The 23,365-nt window shown below is 38.8% G+C and overlaps 1 protein-coding gene across 9 annotated transcripts in view; it reads right to left on the bottom strand.

Annotated features, from left to right (window-relative positions):
• Positions 1-23,365, bottom strand: part of GAB1 (GRB2 associated binding protein 1) — a 101,289-nt gene that overhangs the window by 25,104 nt on the left and 52,820 nt on the right. For 5 of the 9 annotated variants that reach the window (XM_055795224.1, XM_055795220.1, XM_055795225.1 and 2 more), the window contains exons 2-3: positions 17,691-17,985; positions 6,495-6,708 (exon numbers count right to left, since the gene is read on the bottom strand). In XM_055795224.1, coding sequence (XP_055651199.1) covers positions 6,495-6,708; positions 17,691-17,985 — 509 coding nt within the window. Of the gene's footprint in view, positions 1-6,494; positions 6,712-17,690; positions 17,986-23,365 lie in introns of all 9 variants that reach the window. The other 4 variants (XM_055795223.1, XM_055795219.1, XM_055795221.1 and 1 more) reach the window with 1 other exon arrangement.

The raw sequence follows: 23,365 nt of genomic DNA, 5'->3' as shown, positions 1-23,365 counted from the left end.
CAACAGAGTGCTTCTGTCTTGAATGCAAGTTAAGGCAGTGTCATTAGATAAAATTACACAGTAGTTTACCTTTGATTTTTTTAGAAATTCCATCTTTTATGAGAACAGCACTCATTAATACTGGTACTAACCAGTACCAGTAAGCTTACATGGAAAGTAAACATATTGCAATCTTTTTTTTCTTTTCTTTTTTTGTAAACCTCCCCAGTTACCTTGCTCCAGGCAGAGAAATTCTGCTATCAGTCAGACTCCTTGCTTAAATAAAAGTCAAGAGAGTTGCAAAATACTAACACAGGTGGAGTTAATGCAGTCCATACACTTTCTGATCAATCATACCACAGTATTTTCATTACCACAGTACCATACCAGTATGTAAATATTTCAGCATGCCTGCGTATCAATGAATAGCTGCTACACTACTCTTACTAAGCTCTATTAAGCAACCAGACCACGCAGTTCGTAAAACTTCTGAGGAACACAAGAAACATTCTTTCCCCCTTATTTTAAGTTGCTCTCTACCTTAAAGTGATCACAACCATTATTTATTATTATTCAAATTTCAATTTCTGAGTAAGAAGGCACAAAACTTCCCTTCTTAAGGGGCAGCTGGATTCATCTCCCAGGATTCTGGTAACCTGAGGAGAAAGGAGTCCAGTTTAGCTATTCATTTACGGTTCCTCTGCCGTCATTGGAGAAACAGGGACTGTGTGAAACACAATCTGTTCTTCTTAGATATCATCTATACCCAATGAATCACTCCCAAAGTGCCTCCCTGCCAGTTATCAAGGGAACACACACGATTAGCTTCGACTGGACATCTGCAGTCAAGAAAAACATCTTTCACCTAACCAACTGGTTTTTGTTCTGTTTAATATCAGAGATACAGTCTTCCATCAGTTTGAACAGCTTATGAGAGTTCTTCTCAGGCTTTGATTATATCACCTTTTTCCATTAGCTTTTTTTTTTTGGGGGGGGGGGGGGCATTCATTAGGAAAAGTACACTAATTTTGCTCTGGTTACTATTTTAAACATAGATTTAAATTCTGTCTCAGTGGTTGGAATTGCTTTCTAGGTGACTCTGAACTTTAATCTGCATTTAGCTTAACAGACCCCTGAAAAAGAAGAGAATGTTCTCATTAAATGTTTATCCTTGACACAACCAAGGAAGTGAAACTTCCCATGTCCTTTATGATGCTGACCATCAAAAACGTATTTCTTGTTTGCTGACATTTACTTCCTTTGCCTCAAACCTTTAAAAATTCACTGATGAACCACTGGAAATTTAACACACTTGGAATAAGACAGAGCACATAGGACTGAAGAAACTACCTAAGGCTACAGAGTATATAACAAATTGCGAACATACTGTGCAACTAGTAACACTCTGAGCTCAGCCCCTGCTGCAGCCCTTGCCCTTTACTTGAAGGATTCATTCAGGGGTTCCTCACTTTCTAGATGTACTCTTCTGTTTTCTGGTATTCATCCAGACCAAAGTCCCGCAAAACTGTATTTCACATGTGCAAGTAGGCAAGGATTATGATCTGTATTTTATAAGCTACAAAAATAAAGTGGGCAGTCTAGAGAAGCTGGACACTGACAATCAACTGTAGAACCAAAATTCTTAGTTCCAGACCCCTAGGATATACTTTAAAATGAAAATATTTCCAAAACTACAGAAATAAAATATAAACACTACATTTATCTTACAAAAGCATACAGAAGAATATAACTAAAGCTCAAAATGCAGTAACAGCACATGTACAAAGCCAGTGCTTAAGGATTACCCATCAGACGTAAGCAACAAATGCTATAATTTTTGTATTTAGGAGGTTTTCTGGATTTAAGTGAATACTGCTGCTTCTTTCTTGACCACAAGCACTTGTGAAAACAGAAGACTTTAAAAAATAATGACACATGAGGCAGCCAGGCCTGTCATTTTCTTCACTGATGGCAACAACTTAGATTTCTCATTATGAGAGGACATTTCTGAATTACTTCATGTTTTTAGAAGTAATCTTTTGGAATCAACTTCTGTGCCCACTGAAATAGTTTTCAAAATATGAACGGGTTGTAACCAATCTGATTTTGCAAGGCTAGAAGTTTGAAGACAGTCTGAAACACAGGCCACAAATGCAGTTTATGCCAAAATGAAGACAGGGAATTCAGCCTCTGAAGTTTAACTAGTTTTGAAAAGTCATAATTAACCACTCATCATGATAAGAACACCATGTAGAATTCTGAAAATCTACAATGCATAGTTGATTCATTCACATTACCTCAAGGAAATTTAGTTTAGGAGTAGACTTCAGAGACAGACTTTACTCCTGCTTTTTTTTTTTTCTTCCCCCAAGTATTTCAGGTGCAGGATGCTTGCTGACTTCTACACTTTGGAAAGTTACCTGAAAATTTTAATTTTCCCCATTCACTCCAGAACAGCTCAAAGTAGTCAACTGGCTTGAATAACCCATTGTTAATGGAATGTTAAGATAAGTATTGGTGGCATTTTACCACTTCAGTTTAAAATAATATCTAAGTTGGATATAACACAAAACTCCTCACTATTTATAAGCAGAGGATGAATGTGACATGAATTCAGTGTTATCACACGTTGACCATCACACACCTGCAAATTATACTAAGTGGACAAACTATTCCATACTCACTGCTAGGACTGGACACCTCTTTCCACATATCAAGAAAAGGTAACTGTACAGCCTGCTATCTACAGGAGCTGGACTTTAAGATGCACAGAGAAGAGGCGGGATACTAAGACAGTGGATGCCCAATAAAAAGCTTGCCTCTACATGTTAAAAACTACTTGTTGACAAGAGACCCAGGAAAAAAGTTTTTAAAGTGTTTTAGTCTGAGGGGTAATCATCCCATTTTTGAATATGCTGTATTTGGGCTGGCTTGAGCACTCATCCTTTTGAGCTGATTCTTTTCCCATCTGCAGGAATCGATACGACCGATTACACAGAATACTATGAACAAAGTGGCAGCAAAACCGCTCTTGTGTGCCAGCAGTCTGGGACAGAAACAGCAAGCACAGTAAAAATGTGAATAGATAAATAATAAACCAGCTCTATTTCCAGAAAATGGAAGCGAAAGTTACATAGTTTTTTTCTGTTAAAACTCACAGAACACCATGCAAGACATCTCCAACAAACAGTATTTTCAGGCAAGTTAATGACGCTGTGATTAATTTCTCACACGCGTTCCAAGAATGGCTACTGTTCACTCACTGCAGTGGGATCTTTTTACTTTCAAAATCTTCTAATAGCAGGTATTCCTGCCCTTCTTCCGAGAGAAAGGGTGACCCTTGGCTGGTTCATAAACATAAGAAAGATGAGGAAGACAGTATTTAGTATTTCAATATACCTCTCAAATGAGCCAGAACAAAAGGGGTTTTAGAAACAGTCTTTGGCTGCATTTTCTTATTTAGGTTCCAAATACCAACCTTAAAAATCTCAGTAAATGCTACAGTCGAACAATGCTCTTTCAAGTCAATAGTGATCAGAGCATATAACTATTTTAGACAAAATACAGCATGATTATTGCAGCTGCAAACGTTGCATCCAAGATATTCTCACAACAGTATGTGGTGCATTGCATGATGCAGCAATGAAGCATTTCACAATTATTTGTTAGTTCTGAAACACTAAAATTCTTAAAAATTTCGAAGAGGCAGCTCAGATACTTCCTCTATGTTTCAGTTACCCGCCTCACCTGGAAAAGAATCCCAAAGTCTTGAAATAAAATTCAGTGGTTCCCAGATTATCTATAAAGTTAACATGCAAAGTTATAACAGAAAATGTTCCCTCTGTATAATCAGCAATTTCTAAGTCTAAAGGGAAAATGTCATAGAAATAAGCCATTCAAGTAACAATACCTGCACATTTAACTACATCTATTAAACTTTGCACTTTACACTAAGGAAAAAAGGTTGTATGAAATACACAGATAAATTGTTCCAAGCCTGGAAATCATTAGGAAAATAATGCAGCCATTTAATATTTTTTTTCACCTGTAAGGATGTGGATTAGAGTAGTGCACAGAGTGCCCTCTAACAGATACACAAAGCTGTAATTCTGCAGGAAAAGTTCTATAACCTCTATAGTTCAGCCCAAATCCAGCAGAATACCTACTATACCAGACATGAAATATAAGCAGTCCTTTTAAGGTGGAATTGCAACTTCAGCATAACTATTACTCTGCATTTTCATTATTACAGCCTCTTAATAAAAGGACACAGCCATGTAGTGAACTTAGTTAAATCTAATACACTAAGCCCATATAATTCTCAAGTAATCACAGTGCCAGTGTTTGACTGTCCTCAAATATTCCTATAAAAACATAATTTATTTAAACATTCTCCACACTCCCAAAGACTTTGTTCAGTTCTTTCTCAGTTCCCTCAGCATTTTATCTCCACTGGACCTTCTGCCTTCCCCAACACCTGAACATCTCTCCTGCGTCACCAGTGTCTTCCTCAAGAGATTTTTCAGACTGCTCATGGACTCTACACTTTGTTGTGTTCTGTACCCCTTTTTATGGTCTCCTCAATCTTCACTCCCTTCTACTTAACCTGCACATCACACAACTGTGGAATTCAGGTCAGAAAGTCAATTACACATCCCAACCTTCATCACTCCTAAAAACATGCTTCATCTGGTGTTATTAGAAATCCACTCTGTGCCTGCCCCCTGCAGAAGTAAATGAGCACTCAGATGCATTTCTGATGAGCCAGGGTGCTGAAATGAGAAATCAAGATTCCTTCACCAAGCCATTCTAGAAATGATACTGAACTTTTTGATAGCTTTTGGCAGGAACAGCAACATACTTCTCTGGCACCATCAGCTTCTAAATATCACTAAACGCTGAAACCTTTAACACTGAGCAAGCAGACACTGGGTTTCCCCTTCTCTTGCAGGAGGCTTTGGGGCATGCCGTGCTCCCCATAACCTGCACATTCCATACTCTGAGGGAACTGTAGGCTCATGCCTCTGTTTTATAGGAAAGACTATAAAGGGTGGATACTTTTCTACCATGTAATCATCAGTAAACTGAGCAGGAAACTCCTCAGGCACAACAGAGCAAGATAAAAATGCCAAGGGAGCGGAGAGCACATGGCACAGGTAAAACTGGCAGAGCATCAAGGTGTTGATGAAGAAGGCACCGCCACTAAAAGGTATGGCCCTAAGGGAGTATGTGAAATACTCATGAAAACACTTTCAAAGGAAGCTTTCCTCAGCCTTCCATGTACTTGTCTGCATATGACGTTTTGTTTATTTTTCTGGAAATAATCCAGCAGATTTTATTTTAAATTACTGCAGAAAAAAAGCTTAGCAGAGAGATTTATACAATTCTCCCACAGAATACTCAAGGTTGGAAGGGACCTCTAGAGATTATCTGGTCCAGCTCTTCCAATCCTCTAAGCAAAGCCAACTTCAAAGTCAGGTGAGGCTCCTTTGGAGCTTGTCCGGACAAGTTCATATGTGGTTGTTGGTTTGTTTTTGTGGTGGGTTTTTTTTTTGTTTTTTTTTTTAAATCTCATAGGACAGAGTCCATTAAGTCCCTGGGCAGCCTGCTCTAGGGATAGCCACCATGATCCATTCTAAAAAACCACAGTGATATTTCCCAGGTAGCTACCATAAATACCATATCTTCTATGCAGGAGATGCTGTACATTTATTTGAGTTAAAAGTAGAAGTTAGATAAATACTTAAACATTTATTTCGGTATAAGTTCTCAATTGTTTCCTTAAAATTTCCTATTGAACACTTCTCTGGAGAACTGACTGTATGGGTACTCTTTATTCAGTAAGAAATAAAGCTTATTTGAGCTTGTTTTTAAATACCTGTTATTTGGAAAAAGTTAAAATTCAGGATACAGAAATTAAGTGGTTTAAGTCTCCTACATTCTTAGTTATCATAAAATAATCATCTTTTACTCTTGTTTGAGAGAGTCTGAACCGTGTTAGTAGTAGCCAAACACCATTTGAGGATTGCTATGTTCAGTGATGCGGTAACCTGGCAAGTGATAATAAATATGACCATGTTTTACTGAATCCCTTCCACGAAAGCTTTAACTGGCACAACTGCACCACCAAATACCAGAAGGGAGAAAGGCTGAATTTTTCAAGCATTTTCTTGCCATATACTGGACTAAAGAGACCAGACTGCAGCTAAAGAAAGGGTACTTCTCTGCTCTGTGCCAAGCTACAATGAAATGCTTGGATCACTGCATTTATCTGATACTTGATATTAGCAATTGCTGTCCACACTTTTGAAAAATGCAGTATGGGTCTACACTGATCAAACAACTTACTATTGCTGCAAAAAGTTCAAGTGTAGAAAGAAAAGCAAAAATTACAGACAGCTTCCTCCCCTGCAGATCACATACACAAATATTCAATGACTCAGCAGTAAAAAAAAGTGCTTTTAGCACATTCTTGGCCTGTAATACAAATGTTATTAAGAGAAAATGTCACTTACCTCATTGGTTCAGGTTTTTTACTTTGACAGTTTATTAGCAGTAGGTAGTCTTGAGGATCTTCTTGACCAGAGGAAGACTCCAGTGGGGGGATGTTAATAAGCTGATAAGGAGGAGGTAGGGAAGATTCTGCTTGCATGGAAGGCGGTGAAGTGTTGATGGGCAAGGGTAACTCTGCAGATGGTTGTAAAGAGCTGACCGGTGGCTTCACAGAATCTGCTAACATAGAAGCAAAGCATTCTTTCTATGATCGAGAAAGTCTTACAATACTACCAAAAATTTTCACTAACAGAGGATGAGAAAAGTCAAGGGGTTTAATTCAAAATTGTAACATCAGTGACATAAGAACATCTAGATATTACCAATTGTTTCAGAGTATTTACGTATGTCTTTATAATCTATATTTTTTCAAATGGTAATCAATTTCTTAAGTATTCCTTGGAAACAGAAGTTATGACTTATTTAATGCCTTATTTAACCTGTTTTCTGGTCACAGAAAGAGAAAAGATGCTGACAGCTGCAGTAAGACAGCTAAGAACACAAATCTGTTGTTTTAAAGGCCCGTACGTTATTACTTGAATAGGGTAACCTGAGTCAGCACTTACACTCATGCATCCCTTTTTGACCAAGGTCACTTCAACATTTCACATCAATTACTACTCAAGAACGAGCCTCTCAGTAGCCGAGAAGCAACAGGAAAAACACTACTTTTGCAATGGAAGATCCCTCAACTATAAAAATAATGAAGAGGAACAAAAGGTACTATGTTTCTCTAAGCCCCTACGTACCCCAGCTTTTTATTTTAGTGCAGTAAATGAAGTAGTTGTGGTTGTTTGGTTTGGGGGTTTCTTTGGGGGAAAGGGGAGGTGTTGTGTTTTTTGTAAAATAACCTTGTCTTTATAATTCTTATCCAATTCCTATTCATATATATTGTAGAGTAGCTTTTTTCCTTCCCAAATACGTGTATCCTGACTATTAAATTTTCTGTGCAACTGGAAAATATTGACACTGTCAAACATTAAACAATCATTTAACTTTTTCATTGTTTTAATGATACATTGACTAAGAGCAACATAATTAAGCAAATTGTTCCTCAATTATCAAGGCTCCCTTGTACTTGCAACTCATTGTACATTCCAATTTGCACATCCCACGAATGGACGCTGATTATTAGCATTGTTTAAAAGAACGTATTATTATCCAATGCAGACTGCTTCTGTTAAGACTTACAGGCCAGCCATGTACTACAGAGTAATTTCATCCAGCTTCTGCTTCCCAGCACTACCCTGGGAAGACCCAGATGAGCAGACCAGAACACAGGCCTCCTGCTTCCAGTTCTGTGTATGCTAGGTACAAGTGATTTAGACGTGGAAATAGGAACAGCAGTACTTGCTTTGAACTCCCATAGCACTTACACAGGCTCTGAAACTAATCCCACCACACCCATGTGGGTGGAAGAAGTCTAGGTATATGAAAATTCCTTAACTCAACCTACCTGAAAAGGTAGGATAACCTAAAAAAAAAAAAAAAAAGTAACTTTTTTCTAAAACATTGTTTCTTAACAGAACAAAGGCAAAACCAGACTGCACCCAGTGATCTCAGACACAAAAATAAATTTTTTCTTTACTACATGCTAAAATATTAAAATATGATAAATTTTATATTATTTAGGAATTTCAGGAGCTTGACAGAGCCTATATGAGGCACCTACTCATGTTTCTTCATTCTCCTAACATTGGGGTTCAATAGCAGGAACAGAGAGGCACCTGAATTGGACCTACCAGGAAGGTATTTCCTGCTCCTGGAAAAGAGGTAGCGGGAGAAATTACAAGTAGCTCTCTGTCCTGTTCCCCCCAGAACTGAGGAATGCAAGTAAGATTTTGCACAAGTCAGAGTGGAGAGGAAAGGTTTCTTGCCAGATAGACTGTCATTCTTCGGCCAGTTACAGACAAGATCCTCAAGGGCTTCAGTGTACTACAACCCCCACCCCTGTTCCTTGTCCCTGATTACACACGACCTTCACATCATTATATCTTCTTGGTGCCGAGTTCACACAAGGGGAAAAAAAGAAATCAAACAGGACATCCTTGCAGCTTCCAGGGAAGATGGGTGTGTCAATTAGACCACAGGTAGTCAGGAGAACTTAACAGGTACATAGTAAGATGCATGCCTACGTGAGGCTGATGCATTTAAGCAAACCATGCACTGGCATTCGCAGAAAGAGTAACAAGACTCAAGGGTAACTTTCTAGGGAACAATAAGATCAAGAAGCTTGAAAGAGGACCAATGTATCTACCGTGTTTGTTTGAAGAAAGAAAGAGTTACTTTCTTGGGGGAGTAAGAAAAAAAAAAAAAAAGTGTGTGTGAGAAAGAAAAAGAACTTAAAGGCTGGCTGTAACTTGTAATTGGTGAAAGGAGGAAAGGTGGTGAAGGCTGTTAGGCTAAATATACTGGCTCAGATCTGTAGTCTCAGAAGCCCGTGACGCAGTCCCCAATGGGGGCCTGCTGCAGCCAGGCTGAGCAGGAGCAGCATGACAAGCTGCCGTACTGCCCCAGCTTCTGGGGCTCTGCAGCTTCAGGGCACCCCAGGGCAGAGGCTGCACTCACAGTCTGTGCTGACCAGCCACTGAAAAAACTTTTCTCCGAATTTGTCCTGCTGCCCCCTTAGAGTACACCCATTTATATTTCTGACCTCTACTACTGTGTCAGCGAGCTCCACACCCTACGATGCGTGGCATGAAAAAACACCTTTTATTTTAAACCCAATGCTTGATAGTTTAATTTGATATCCTTCAACTCCTGTCTTCAGAGAAACAGTGAACAATTGCCTGCTATTCATAATCCCCATTCCTGACTTTACAAAACTTTGTCACAGCTTTACTGAGTTGATGGCGCTTAATTTTTCTGGGTACAGAAGCCGTGCCATTGAAGATCTGGTTTGCCTTCACCCTCACCTTTCCTAGCTCTACTAGTTCCCTCCTGAGAAGGGAAACTAACTATTGCATAAAACGCACAAAGAAAAGTTTGGGACACAGTTCTTGATTTACAAAGATACAACAATAATTCCTCCTGTTCCTACCCTAGCCATTTGCCTTTTCATTGTTCTTGAATATTAAAGGTGATGCTGTCCCACTGTCCAGAAGGTTCATGATCTCTTTTCCGTGCAAGGATTTGGAGCCCATTAATGTTAATGGATCATTAGGGATATTTTCTTTGTGATGAGCTGCCTCATTTACTTGGACACAGACACCACTTCACAAAATCCCCATGTCCTGCTACAGATCTGTTGTTGGGGTGGGGGGGGTGAGGGTGGCGGTGTTGTGTGTGGTTTGGTTGGGATTTTTTTGTTTGGATTTTTTTCTCAGTGGGTAAGCATAACTAGTAAAATACAAACTTCCTGATCTGAAAGTCATCTTCACACAAGCATTTTGTATGTGTCAAATGGTGTAGGCTAATTTCGAACTTAAAGAGCAACGAAACTCAGCCTAAAGCACTTCACTCCTGGGCTGCTACTTATTTGCTTTACGCAATCAAGCTACTTCAAATTTGACTATGAAGAAAACAGTAATGTTAACTACTTTCATCACTGAGCAAATGAACGCTGTTTGCCTATCTGCACCCTCTCAAATATTCTCTTTAGCTACGTACTTCAGAAGCTGATATGAAGGAAAGAGTTTCTCCCAGCAGCAGATTATGATTTCAAAGAGTACAATCACCAACTTGCTCCACTTTGGACTAGCAGATTTTTAGGGAAGGGGTCATCTGCACACCAAAGAGCACTGTAAAGTCATTTGGTTTGTTCCCAGAGCTCAGACAACACGCGGACTGCTTTGAAATAATTGGGAGCTGGAATAACATCCAGAATATTTAACATGCAAACGAGCATAACAAGAATCCTATTTTGTTTTTATAATTCCTGCATTCAGTACAGCTAGAACAAGCAGCTTTCTCAAACCAGGGCAAGAGTTTTATCTTTTCTCAGCGGTTTGTTAACAGCAGTTACAGGCATAGTCTTTGCTAGAATCTATACTTTTTTCCTTGTAACCATTTTTGTATTTGCCTCACTAATAAAACAATCATAAAATTAATAGGGTAAACATCACATTTTCTGAACAAGAATAATGAAAGGCTACCATTTCTTCCTTCTTAACTGTATAAAGATTCTTTATTCCATATGTTCCTACATCTGTGCTTTAGGAACAGTCTAGGAGATTTGAGTGTGGGCGTTTGCATTTAGGGTTGGTTTTGTGTTTTGTGTTTTTTTAATGAGAGCAAAAATTAAATTGCTTTCTACATTATGATATATACTCTCTTAATATTCTAATTATGTGAAAACTTGAAATGTTCTCATAGTGAACAAAACACAGAAGCCTCATTACAGCAAGCATTTCTTTAAATGTCAAAATTGCAATCAAAGTAAGAAAATGCATTCTTTGCAGATCATAGGTAGAAGCTAAAATAGAAATGGGATTTTCCCATTGTAACAGTGAATCAGCAACAGATATGCAGTCACATGATTCTACTATTCTGAGCTACTTCATTCAATCCATCTACTATGATGCAGATATCATTAAAACTACCAACGGCCAATACAATATAAGAGTAATAACCTTGAACAAAAATTTACAGATACAAGTGGTAGCCATTAAAAAAAGAGGCAACTTCACTTTAGTCCTTAAAAGGACTTTTTTTTTTTTATTACATCTGTTAAGTCATTATTTGTGCTGCTGATGTAACGAGGTCCTTAAATACACTGGATTCTCCTAGTGTCAGCTTCTACATCGTCTCAAGTGAAAGATCCTGGAATCAAAGGGCCACATGTCTGCATGTGCAAGCACAGAGCGCAAGCACGTGTATGCTGACGGGTAGAAACATGCACTTGCTCTGTTGGTGTACTTAATAGATATGAGCCAGACCCAGCTCGGAAGATGCATGGACACATTAATCAGGGTATGATTTCCAGTGTAAGTGATCAGTTTACAACTAATATGTAATCTATGCAGTGAGTCTTAGTTCTGAACCTTTGTGCTATACCCAGAGAAAGTAGTTATAAATAATCAATTGATCCTGTGCACTTCATAAATTTGTTTTCTTAGTTTAATATAAACTCCAGGTATCTTTTTTTCTGAAGATAAACACGATACTTTATCTACAGAACAGTAACAAAAAACGGAGCAGTTGCTTACTGTATAGTATGCTCAGGACAACCCTGCCTCCTGCATCTATACCAGAAACATGACTGACTGCTCCAGGCTCCTATCACATGCTGAAGTTTCTGGCTTTTGGAGTTCACATCTAAAATTTAGTATTTACTACCTGAAGTTCATATGTGATTTTAAACTTCACTTCTGGGTACCCATTTAAAATTTGAAAATACCAAAAGCATTTCCACTCAGAATTTCTTCCCCCTCCACACCTGCAATTTTCTTTTGAAGACTATTCATTCAAAAGGGGAGGGGGGGGGGGGAGGAAGAAACATCTGTAGCCTGTTCTCTCCGTCTTCAGATGGTACACAGCCTGGGTGACGTAGGAAAAATAATCAAGGAATCCTGTTACAGACTAACTTCTGTAGGTGCTCGTGAAGAGAAACAGCGCAGCCCACCACATTAAAACATCTGAGGTTTTTTCTTCCCTAAAAAGGCCCAGAGCTCTCCCTGGCGCAGCAGGCTGCTCTAGCCACATGGTGAGTTGACCCAGCTGGGGCTGCAGCATGTTGTCTGGAACCACAGGCACCTCTGCGCTTCAGAGAGGTTTTTCATACTGCCTCACAGCACCTCACGACTTGAGAACTAGCAATCTGCAGAACAGTTTGCCAACCCACCCTCTTGCAATCCTCTTCTATCAACTCATCAGGTGATGTAAATGCCAATAAAGGTGCCCAGCAGGAACCGGGGAAAAATAAGTTAATCACCTCAGCATATTAGATTTGGTTTATTTTTCCTCAGGGAAAAGCAGCATCACCTGTCACATGAGTTTGTCATACACAGCTGGCAGCTTAAGATAATAACCCTAAACACTCAAGATTAAGACTATGACAGCATTCCTGATAGTAATTTTTTTTTAATACACATTTTTTCTTCACATACTTGTAAGGGAAGACCTACTGTTGCAGATTTTACGCTTTATTCATCATTATCTGACTTAGTCACACTCTCCTTTAACCACATCCTCTGAAGTCAAAGACATCTTAGTCTTCTCTGCAGTCTTCTTTTTCTCCTTGGGTAACAGGCAACAATTATCTCAGCTCTGTCTCCCTATACTCAGCTCTTTAGCCACCACCTACCACCTCTGCCAAACCTGCTATACCAAATCTCACGTCCTTCTCTGGTCCTGCTTCTTCTAATTTTATTATTCCTCTGCAATTTTGCCAGATGAAGTCTTGCAACTCTGACATCCTCCTTCACAGTCTATGCTCACCTCCCTCTCAGCAATTCCACCCTCAAAAAAAAAAGTCTGTACATCTCAGTGGCTATTATCCCCCACCTTTACTTCCTCAAAGCAACCAACCAAAACAGCCTCCACAGAAAGAGATTCCTTTGTGCCACCGTTCCCTCTAAACCTACTGCCTCAGTTCTAAGACAACAGACCCACAGTCCTTGTCTGGAAGGTCTCTCCCCTAATGCTTAACTTTGTCTTTTTGTATTATTCTTCACTGCACCCGAGGTCACCACCTACTCATCCTCCTGACAGGTCATCTCCGAGCTGACTTTCTAGTTAATTGTACCCAAGAGATTAAAAGAAAAATAAATATCAGCTCTTCATTAAGGTCATCATCTCTGTGGTGCAACTTCGTTGCAAAGACTTCGTTTAAGCATATTACTCTGTCATTACGCTTTTATCTATGTTCTTCCAGAGCCTCCCTTCCTTCACCTGAAAGCTCATGCTATTTCTCCTCACTTTTAAGCTCTTTCATGACCAAGGTCTCTTAAATCCATCACATGTTATTAAGATGGTGGTTTTGATCCATCCACTTGTTAGGGCTGTCAGAAGAGAATTTTTGTATTTCTTATAGGCAGACCTAAACACAGGTCACCCTAAACACCTCCAATGTCCACTATTTATCAAAGAAAATGTCTTCTCAAAAATCCCGGGGTTCAACAATAGTCTAACAGACAAAGCACTAAGACCACTTTCTGTCACAATGGTCAAACCCTTACTTGCTTTCACTTTTTCCCATGCCTCTGCTCCTATGTTGATGTCTCTTACTGCAGATAGGAAGTTCTTAGTGGCAGAACCTGTTTTCTGTTCCACACTTGTGTAACAGGCAGCACAGGGGTATCCTGATCTGATTGATACAGCGATCTCCAACACAGCATAACAGCAGTGATACCTGACCATGCAGCATTAAAGAGAATACAAGGAGTCAGGATCGGACAGTGGAGTTACGTTCAACCCGACAGTCACTGCTATTGCACCCAAGCTACGATAAACCTGCAGTGAATATATTATCAGAACATGATTTTTTTAAAAAAAAAAAAAATTAAAAAAAGGTTTTCTGAAAAATCACAGAATGGTCAGGGTTGAAAGGAACCTCTGGAAATCATCTAGTCCAACCCCCTGCTAAAGCAGGTTCACCTAGAGCAGGCTGCACAGAGCCTCATACAGGAGGGTTTTCAGTATATCCAGAGAAGGAGACTCCACAACCTCTATTATTGTGCAAAATGCAGAAGGCATGAGAGGCATATACCAGACAGCAGCTGCCTGAACAGAAACACTGCAGACTTTGAAAGTGTTGCATGTGAAGCAAGCTGTTGCATTTTCAAAGTACAGTTCTTATGACGACAAATTTTCTTTGCTGTGTGTAATTATTTGTATAAATGTAATTGTAGATTTCAACGTCTTGTTCTGTCCTTTTCTTTTTTTCTTCTGGCTTACTTTGTTATTTCTTCTGGTTTACTTTGTTATTGCTATCTTTATTCAAATGAATACACGCAAGTAAGATGTTTGCATATAGCAAGATTATTTCCTCCTTCCCCTGCCCTGCCAAACACACAATTCACTGAATTACAGAAACATGGAGCTGGATCATGTATAAAACATTCATCACAGATGTCTACTGAATTCTAGGGAAGGGCTTTCACAGCCTGTGCTTAAATATCCTTGGAAGGTTTTTCTGTATCATTACATCACTCAATGAAAGAGAAACAAATTACTTCTCTCTTCAGGTAACAACTGATCTATGTCCTGCTTATCACAGCTTTTTATACTCTGAAAGTCAGCTCTTCCATCAGTGTTTTCTTCCTGGGAAAAACAAATCCTTCAACTTTTCTCCCCATCGATGGCTTTTAAAAATCCATTTCCTTTATCTCTACCATTCTTTAAACATTTATCCTTATCCTTCCGGAAGCTCAGGCCATGGTATTTCAGCTGAGGTCTCCACAGCACCAGGCAGAGAATAGTCATTTCCCATGTCCATTTAGCCTCTCCATCTCAGAACACCTCTCATGGAAGTTCAAAGCACACAAAACACTGGCAACACATTTTTACTCACAGTTACATTTTAACCTCTAAATGACCTATTATATTATGACCTTACAGAAAAAATGTAAGTGCTAAAAGTGCAGTATGTAACTTGGTGGAAAATCTAAAACCATTGCTCATGTGTAGCTCCCCCCACTTTTGCATGTGCATTTAAAAAGACAGACGCCACAGAACCAGGCATTTTTCAGCTTCAGTGTGAAAACAAGAAGCATTAACTGGAGAAAAACATAAAAAGTACCCAACAATTTCTTTACAAAAGTAGATATGGCTTATTAAAAAAAAATAGCGTTTCCTTCATGCTCGTGTCCCATAAGTTTAAAAGACCTAAATCACTGTAAGCCCTTCCTTAAAAGAAAGCTCCTAGAAAAAGTCATATAACGTCATTGTAACGTAATCATTACAGATTACACTACACTATGATGCAATCACAAAGCTGGAGACTCCACGGCTTGTAAAAATGACTAAAGAACATAAATTTGTATCTCCTCAGTCCAAATACAAATGTAACATTGCAGATCTCCACAACAAACAGATTTCATGTGCGTAAACCAGTTTCTAGCTGGAAGGTCACATCAAAGCGTTAGATAGTTTAGAAATTACCGTGAGTATTCATTTTTAAGAAAACGAATAAAAGAAAACAAACTTTGCATCATAAGAATTTCTCAGTCTTCACTAAGTATGGAAGGAGCCGTTCAGAGCTAGTCTGAAGTGATCTTTATTTTTTTGGTCTCTCCACAGTTATGATTAACTTCCTTCCTCGTTCTGCCCAACACCAAAACAACTCTATATTCATTTTCTAACAGCACTAACCACCACAGTCTCAATCTTTTTCTTTGTAAATCCAAGGAGACAATTGAACTGGGTTTCCAAATGAACAGCAGCAAGAGCGATAGACCAGTGGTGCCCCTAATTCTCGATTGAGCAAAGGATGGCAATGACAGTTCCCCTCATAACAAGACTCTTAACCAGTCTGGCAAGACATTTTGTCCAGCTTCAAAGGAAACAACCTTCTGCTTCCATAGAGTAAAGGGAAGGTTGGTTACACCCCACACATTCTCTTTGTGTTTAGTTCCATACTAAGAGTGCTTTTTTGTGGTCTGCAGTGAACTTCACCTATTCTTTAGCTTTCAGAATAAACTGTATGTTAAAACAGACTTTATTGAGAATATTTATGATTTGCTCTTCCATTAGTAAGAAGATTTATGTTGTAAAAAGAAGAACTTGGTAATAAACAGACACTTAGCGTTGCAAGACATTACTAAACCCATAAAGCAGCAGTATTGTCAACTCTGTTATGCAAAGTAAAGATGTCAGGATAATTCACACAAAGGTAAAATGCCAAAGATTAAACATGCAATGAGAGTATGTCACTCAACAAGGATGTAACATCAACAGAAAATAATTAGCGTACACCAGCTCTCAGCAAGGAAAGGCCTCATGACTTTGAGGGGACCCCACCTCTGTGTTCCACACAATGAGCATGTCCCTCCTTTGAGCTGCCAGGTAAACACATTTCCTCCTTACTTTCCAGATTCATAGTTTGTCCCCAGAACTAATAATTTCTGAGTGCCTCCTGCCCACAGCTGCGCAGGTGCACCAGTGTATTATCCCCTGAAAAGCAGCCACCTGCCTACCTCTCCCATACGTGACAGATGCCTGGCAGACTCAATACTGAATCACAAGACAATCGCTTTTAGAAACGTGCTGTGGGTGGTCTCGGTTATGTTCAGGATGTCATAAAAACATGCTGGAACTGTCAAAACAACTACCCTTCACTGAATTTGCTATTAGAATGGTAATTCACAGACTAAGTTTTCCTGACAAGTTTTAGTTAAAAACTGCAATAAGGAGAAAGAAAAGCACCCCTCTTTATAAAGTGACAATATTGTCCAGTCATTTTTTAAGATCTGTCTGGAGTAGAAGAGATGCAAGCTCTTTCTTCCCCCCACCTCCCTCAATCTGCAAGCCTACTAAACCCAGGGATTTAATTCTAGCCCCTTCAATCAGGCATGCTTTATTTCTAACCTTCTTACCACTCCTATTTAATCTTTCCTTGGGACTGTGCACAGAGCTACAGCAAGTCATGCAACCCACTGATCTCCACAAGGAATGCAGGAATAGTAAGTTAATAAATAAGGATGGATTCCAGGACAAGCAATGGCCACAAGGTATTTGTAGGAATTAAGCACACTATCCTGTTTCCTACAAGCTGTTTTCACACAATGTCTATGTTGGGCAAATTAGAGCTGGATGGTACAGAACTGCAAGTTATTTTTTGTTTCGGCTGGTGGGGGGCGGATATATTATGTTTTTTCAAGTTGCAAAGCAGACTGAGAAATGGTAATATTAGAAACATGACATTTTGCACTCATTCTTGCTTGCATAACCATACGTTTTTATACCAAATGGGATTCCTCTGATGATTGTAATGATCTTCTGTTTTGCATGATGTTACTTAAAAGATTTTTGCTATAGTCTCAAGACCTAACATCATGCAAAACAGAAGAGCATCATCCAAGTTCTATGACACACTTAATTTATAACAAATACTTAATACCTCCCTCTGCTCAGCTTGCTATTTTTCAAGAGTAACAAGGAAGTTTCATAGCGAATACAGTCAAGTTTTAAAACACGCCAGCTGATGATAGTCATCTGATCTTTGAAACATTCTCCTTATGAAGGCATCACACTTTCTCAGAAAAACCAACAGCACTTACCCTCATCTGTAGGGTTGAACCCACAGATATCACAGATACATCGAACCCACTTATTCATCTCCTCCTCGCTGTCTGCTACCAAATAGAAAACTCTGTCTATGGTGTTGATATCAAAAATATAACTGTTTTCAAACTCTTTTTTGTTGAATGTTAATCCAGCATCCACTTGTTGACACAAATTTAAGTCAATAATACGGATAGGCTTCTTGGCATGGTCATTTTTGTAGTACTCCAGCACATCCGGATCCCCCGTTAAACGGCCGCTGCGAAGGACAAACCATCTCCTCTTCCATGCCTGAAAATTGGAGAGAGGAAAAAAGAAGAAAAATTAGAAGGAAGAAATCATACTTCATGACTGTTACCTTTTACGTATAGTTTCAGCCTGGGTTGAACTGAGTAATAATACACAGTTCAATTATAGTTCTAAGAGATTATATACCAGTTACCTACATTTAACAGAATCTATTTATGTATTTTTACAACAGAGGACTAAAGGATTAGTGCATTTGTATTTTAAAGTTTATTTTAGCTTTGCTTGTAACAAGGGGATATAAAATTACTGTTTACAAAATGAGGAAGGATGAATCCAATAAAGAAAAAAAGGGGGGAAGGGACCAGGAGGGGAAAAAAGCACACACAAAAAGCTTCTGAAGGAAGCTGATGTAGGCATAAAATGTATCTTTAAGTGGTGCATAATGTCTTGTTTCCAATATTTGCATTTTAACTCTGAATTTTTCACTGATACTCAAGGATAGTGACCTGCATTTAAAGAACAGACAATGTTCACATCGTATGCTTGTCTCAATGCTAGGGGAACTCTGCACTCAGAGCTTCATAATATTTCTACAACACTACATTATTATTTTGAAAACCATAAGAGAGATGGGGATGGAGAGAATGACCAAATGTTATAGCTTTACCACATAAAACCAGCCTCTGTGGAAGGTATGTCTACAGAAAAAAAATACATGTCACTATCTGACACCATGCTTGTTATACCAGCGTTCCTGCCGCTGCAGAAATAAGCTGGTCTGGGAGAAAGCACAACTAAGATGCCTCATCTTCCAACTACTCCAGCACTGCCTTTCATTCCAGTGGGCCTCTGTCACCTGGCGTAATTCTCACCATGGATGCTAACTCAAACCAAGAAAACAAGGTTTGCATACAACTGTCCTGGCTGTTACCAACAGTATCTTTACTACCTTGCGTTGCTGCGTTTTGGTTCCTCAACTCTACCAGCAATACAGCATTCTATCTTAAAAGCTTCTTCATATACACAGATGCCAGGATAATGTGCACAGTAGAAGAAACCAGATTTACTGCCATTGCCAACTAGAAGAGCTACACTGCATTCACAGATCAAAATCTGAAAGCAGTCCGGACAGTGGGGAGCCATCACTGTTTTGCCCATTTGTTTTTATGCTTTTCAACAAAGTTGGAGACCTAGGCAAGTCAGCGCAGTAGCCAAGCCATTGCACATTCACTGCAGACTCACATCATTCCCCAAGGCACCCCATTTAAAACTTCCTTAGGATATTCAGACAAGGTCACCAGCAAGTCCTTTGGAAGGACAAAAACCAACAGAAGACATAAGAAAATAAAACAGGTGAGTAAGTACTCCTTTTGGCCCAGCCTGGCTCCATGTTAACCAAGGATAGGAATGAAATCAACAAGGATGGTCCCAGAAGAGGTCAAGACACACCATGTCCTTTACACACTGGGACACAGCTTTGAAAAAGTTTCTTAGTTAGTATTACAAAAAGATACAGACCCATCATCCTGAGGCACAAGAGTGTTGCCATTTCATTTTTATGTAGCTGTCACTTTCAAACAAACTAGTGGAGGGAGGACGTAAAAGAAAGAGTGAGAACTGCGCTGCCATCATCCAGCTCCAAACTAGCGCAGTCGGCTTTGCACTAGAGACTCACAAACCCCTCATTGTCAAGTGGGCATGCCTTTTAGCAGGGACAGGCCTCGGAAGGTATTAAGGAAAGATAGTACAGTGAACAGGAAAAAGGGGAAAACGCCAGACAGCTTAATTAAGGCCTGTGATCCATACTCTGACTACCAAGCCTCTAAAAGTTACTTAATTTTAAGGTAACTTTTATACCTTATAAAACAAGTATATTCACTGTAGTTGTGAATATAGCATCTGCCTTTCAATGTTGAACTGTGTGAATCAAGTCAAGGTCTCAAGCAACTATTTTCCCAGCAGCAGTAAGTTCAACTGGGCGAAGAGCAAGACACAGAAACATGTAACAGATGAAACACCCTCAACTTAGATTGTAACATGTGTAACAAACATGTAACAGATGAAATGCCCTCAACTTAGATTTCAAATGTGAGCATCTTCTAGTAGCACAGATGATAAGCACGGTTTAACAGCAACCCAAAACCACTAGCAGAGCCTTGTTTTCTGTTTCTAAATCAAGTGACAACTTCGATGCAGGAAACTTCAGTATTGAAGGCTCTCTCTCCAGACAAGGTTGATAACAGGTAACTGTTACACACCAAACTGCAGAACTGTTGCTTCAGAAACTAGCCTTATCTTTAACTTCTTTAGTCATTCAGTCATTTTCAAAGCATAAATCAGGAGGAAAGAGATTAGAAATAGGAGAGGAACAAGAGCAACTGAGAAGCACGATGCATTGTCTCACGATTTGTGTTAAAAAAATATGCAATGCTGTATTAACAAAGCAAGCCTCTTCTAGAAGTTTATTTCTAGTACTGTGTTAAGGACAAAGTTTCTGAACAATCCTGGCAATCTCTGTTGAGCATTAATGACTAAATAGGACTCTTAAAAATTCAGAAATTCGACCAACTAAATGGAATTTGCTTTCAGCCCTTCGGGCTACAAAATAGCAACTAAAAAATACTTAAAACGTTGCATTTAGCCTACCAGCACCTGCAACTATTTTTGAAGAGTTTTCACATAGTGCATATGTGAACGTTTATTTCAGTCATATAATGAGTCACACTCACTGAAACTGGCACAGATTACATTCAAAAACAAAAGCAATTCCATAAACTACACACTAACAAGGCAGATACAAAGGTTCTCTGGATTACAGTACAAAGCACAATTTAGCAGCAGAATAAAGCTTAAGGCTAGACAAGCGAACTGACATCAGCACCCTTGCTAATCATAGTACAAAAGCTCCTCTATATTTTGTCAAAGTGCAAAATGAGCCCACATAAATCACCCTTTGTTATTTGAAAATATCTGGGATTCTTAAAGCTTGATCTATTTTTAACATTTCAGCATTTGTTGTAACAAAAGCTGTACACTGCCTCACTGAAGTACAGGCTACTGTGCTATATGTGTAAGGAAGAGAGCTTCTTCAGTAATGGCTTTCCAAAAAGAAATCCCTAAAAGAGCATGCACATGTGCAAATACATATTTATGTAAATTTAATTATTTTTTTTTTAACCCCTTTGGTCATTCTTGTTTGAAAATTTAGCATTTTCTTTTACAGAACATGTTACAGACTATTTCTCAATCATCAAAAAAGATGCAATTAGTTTTTAGTTCACAGGAAAATTACAGGTGCTAATTATCTGTCACACTACTGATTCAGCCATACAATATCAAACACTGGTTTTCTGTGCTAAAAGTCAACTGCATTAAGTTTGAGAAGTCAAAAAACAGGTAGTATGAGATTCAACATTTTGTCCCAATACAAGTATCATTTAATTCTGGAAAAATATTTAAGCACATAAAGGTGGTCTTTTATAGTGAAAGCCTTTTTCATATATATAAATGTGTGTTATTAATATAAACAGGGTTTTAGTTTAGTTACAAAACACTGCATGCAGACCAAATACCTAATTCAGAAGTAAAGTCCTTCTAAAAGTGTAATATGGCAAATGTCTTGAGAATGAAGTTCACCAAAAGCCTGTGTAAGCTTTGTAAATTATTACAAAACAAGGTTTAACGAGGTTTGCTGCTTTTGTTTCTGACTAAGAAAGGCCTTGTGTGCCCCTCAGCTTGTTTTCTCCTTTGAGCTGCAAAGCATATCAGCTGGCTTAACATAGGACATCACCATTCCTGCCAAACATTGTCCTGTTTGTATCATGAGACCATTGTATCATGAGACCATCATAACTACAGAAACAAGCTTGTTTGCTTGTTTTTGAGGTAGTCTAAAATGTGACAAGCTGCTCACCCACAGAGCATCAAATGATCAAAGGAACAGTGGAATCCTTTATTTTTCACACAGCATTTTGAGTAGGTTAAAACGCAAAAACAAGACATTCCTATGATTGTTTTTTCCACTCAGATACATGCAAACTGCTGACTTAAAAGCAAGTGAATCAGCTAAGAAATTGGCAGAAAGCATCATTTAGCAGTGTTGGGGGGTTGGGTTTTTTTGTTTTGGGTTTTGTTTTTTTGGGGGGTGGGAGAGCAGGTTTAAAGACCGTAGTGGAACCCGTATACAGTATACAGGTTTTACAATATAATCCCCTTAAGAAAGGTCTATCTGTTAAGAGAGATACAGCTACAACTTCCTCAATTTTTACATTCATGGATTAATTTTTTTCCCCATCATATGTATTCCAGATGTACCTCATTCAGCTGTTGGCTGTAGTTCAAAGATGTCGGACATAGGGGATGTATGTGTCAATGGAGAGGGAAAATAAGGAGGAAGGGGCAGGAAAGAGTAGATAATTTACATTTATATTTTAAAATACATTTAACCTTCCATTTGGACCCCCTCAAGCTGACGCTCAAGAGGCTAAAATAATTACATTAAATTTTTAAATAAAAGTTTAGAAATGTTATATCAAAGGCAACTTTTTTTTCTGGTCTATTTTTTACAGCATTTTCTGTTATGTGGTCAAGTACCTGCTCACTGATAAACTGGTCAATCGTCCTTCCTTGGTTTGCCAAGTATTATTACCCATGATACTCACTTCATTTAAAGCTGATTCTTCTCTTCTAGCATAGTTACCACCTTTTTTCTCTTGGGTAACGTCCAGTCAAAAATACACCTACAAACTGTTGAGCACTGGCTAAGCCCAAGAGGATATCGCTTACATCCTGCTCCAGCAGTACCACTAATAAATCTTTTCCCCATGTATGACCAGCAGACCTGGGAATAAAATTACAAATCTCAGACTTTCCTTCTCATCTCTCAAGTGTGCAGACATTTGTGCTTAGTTTTCATCTCTTTACTCCACAGAAAGTACTTAAAAAGGGCAGCATTTGGTGTCCTCCTTTCCCAGAGAAGTCAACTAAGACTTGGAAGTAAGAAGCAACTTATCCAGGGGCACAAGGAAAGATCAAAAAAAAACCCCTGATGTTCTACAAACACATGAAAAAAAACATTTTCTTGCTCAGAACGAACTCATAAAGTAGAAGACATAAGAAGCATCAACCAGAGAGAAGGATGGGGGGTGGGGCGGGGGGCAAGGTCACTTCAAGAATACTCTCCTGGACATTTGATGAAGTCCGGAATGTATAGTTGAGCTCCTTTCATGTGTTTGCTAGATTTAAGCTTTTTGCACCCATCTATTTCATCTATCCCTCCTCCTTTTTTTCCCAGTGCAAAGGCTAAACAATATTGAAATTGCTGTATGTCTTTGACAAACAACAGGAAGAAGGATCACAAACAGAAGTTGAGTATTTCTTCTCCTTTTTGCCTCTACATTTCTAGTGTCCAGGTGTTCTGTTC

Source organism: Falco peregrinus, chromosome 2 (assembly GCF_023634155.1).
Source record: "Falco peregrinus isolate bFalPer1 chromosome 2, bFalPer1.pri, whole genome shotgun sequence".
NCBI classification, from domain to species: domain Eukaryota; kingdom Metazoa; phylum Chordata; class Aves; order Falconiformes; family Falconidae; genus Falco; species Falco peregrinus.
The sequence above is the reverse complement of the archived record's forward strand: the minus strand, read 5'-3'. Positions and strand labels throughout refer to the sequence as shown.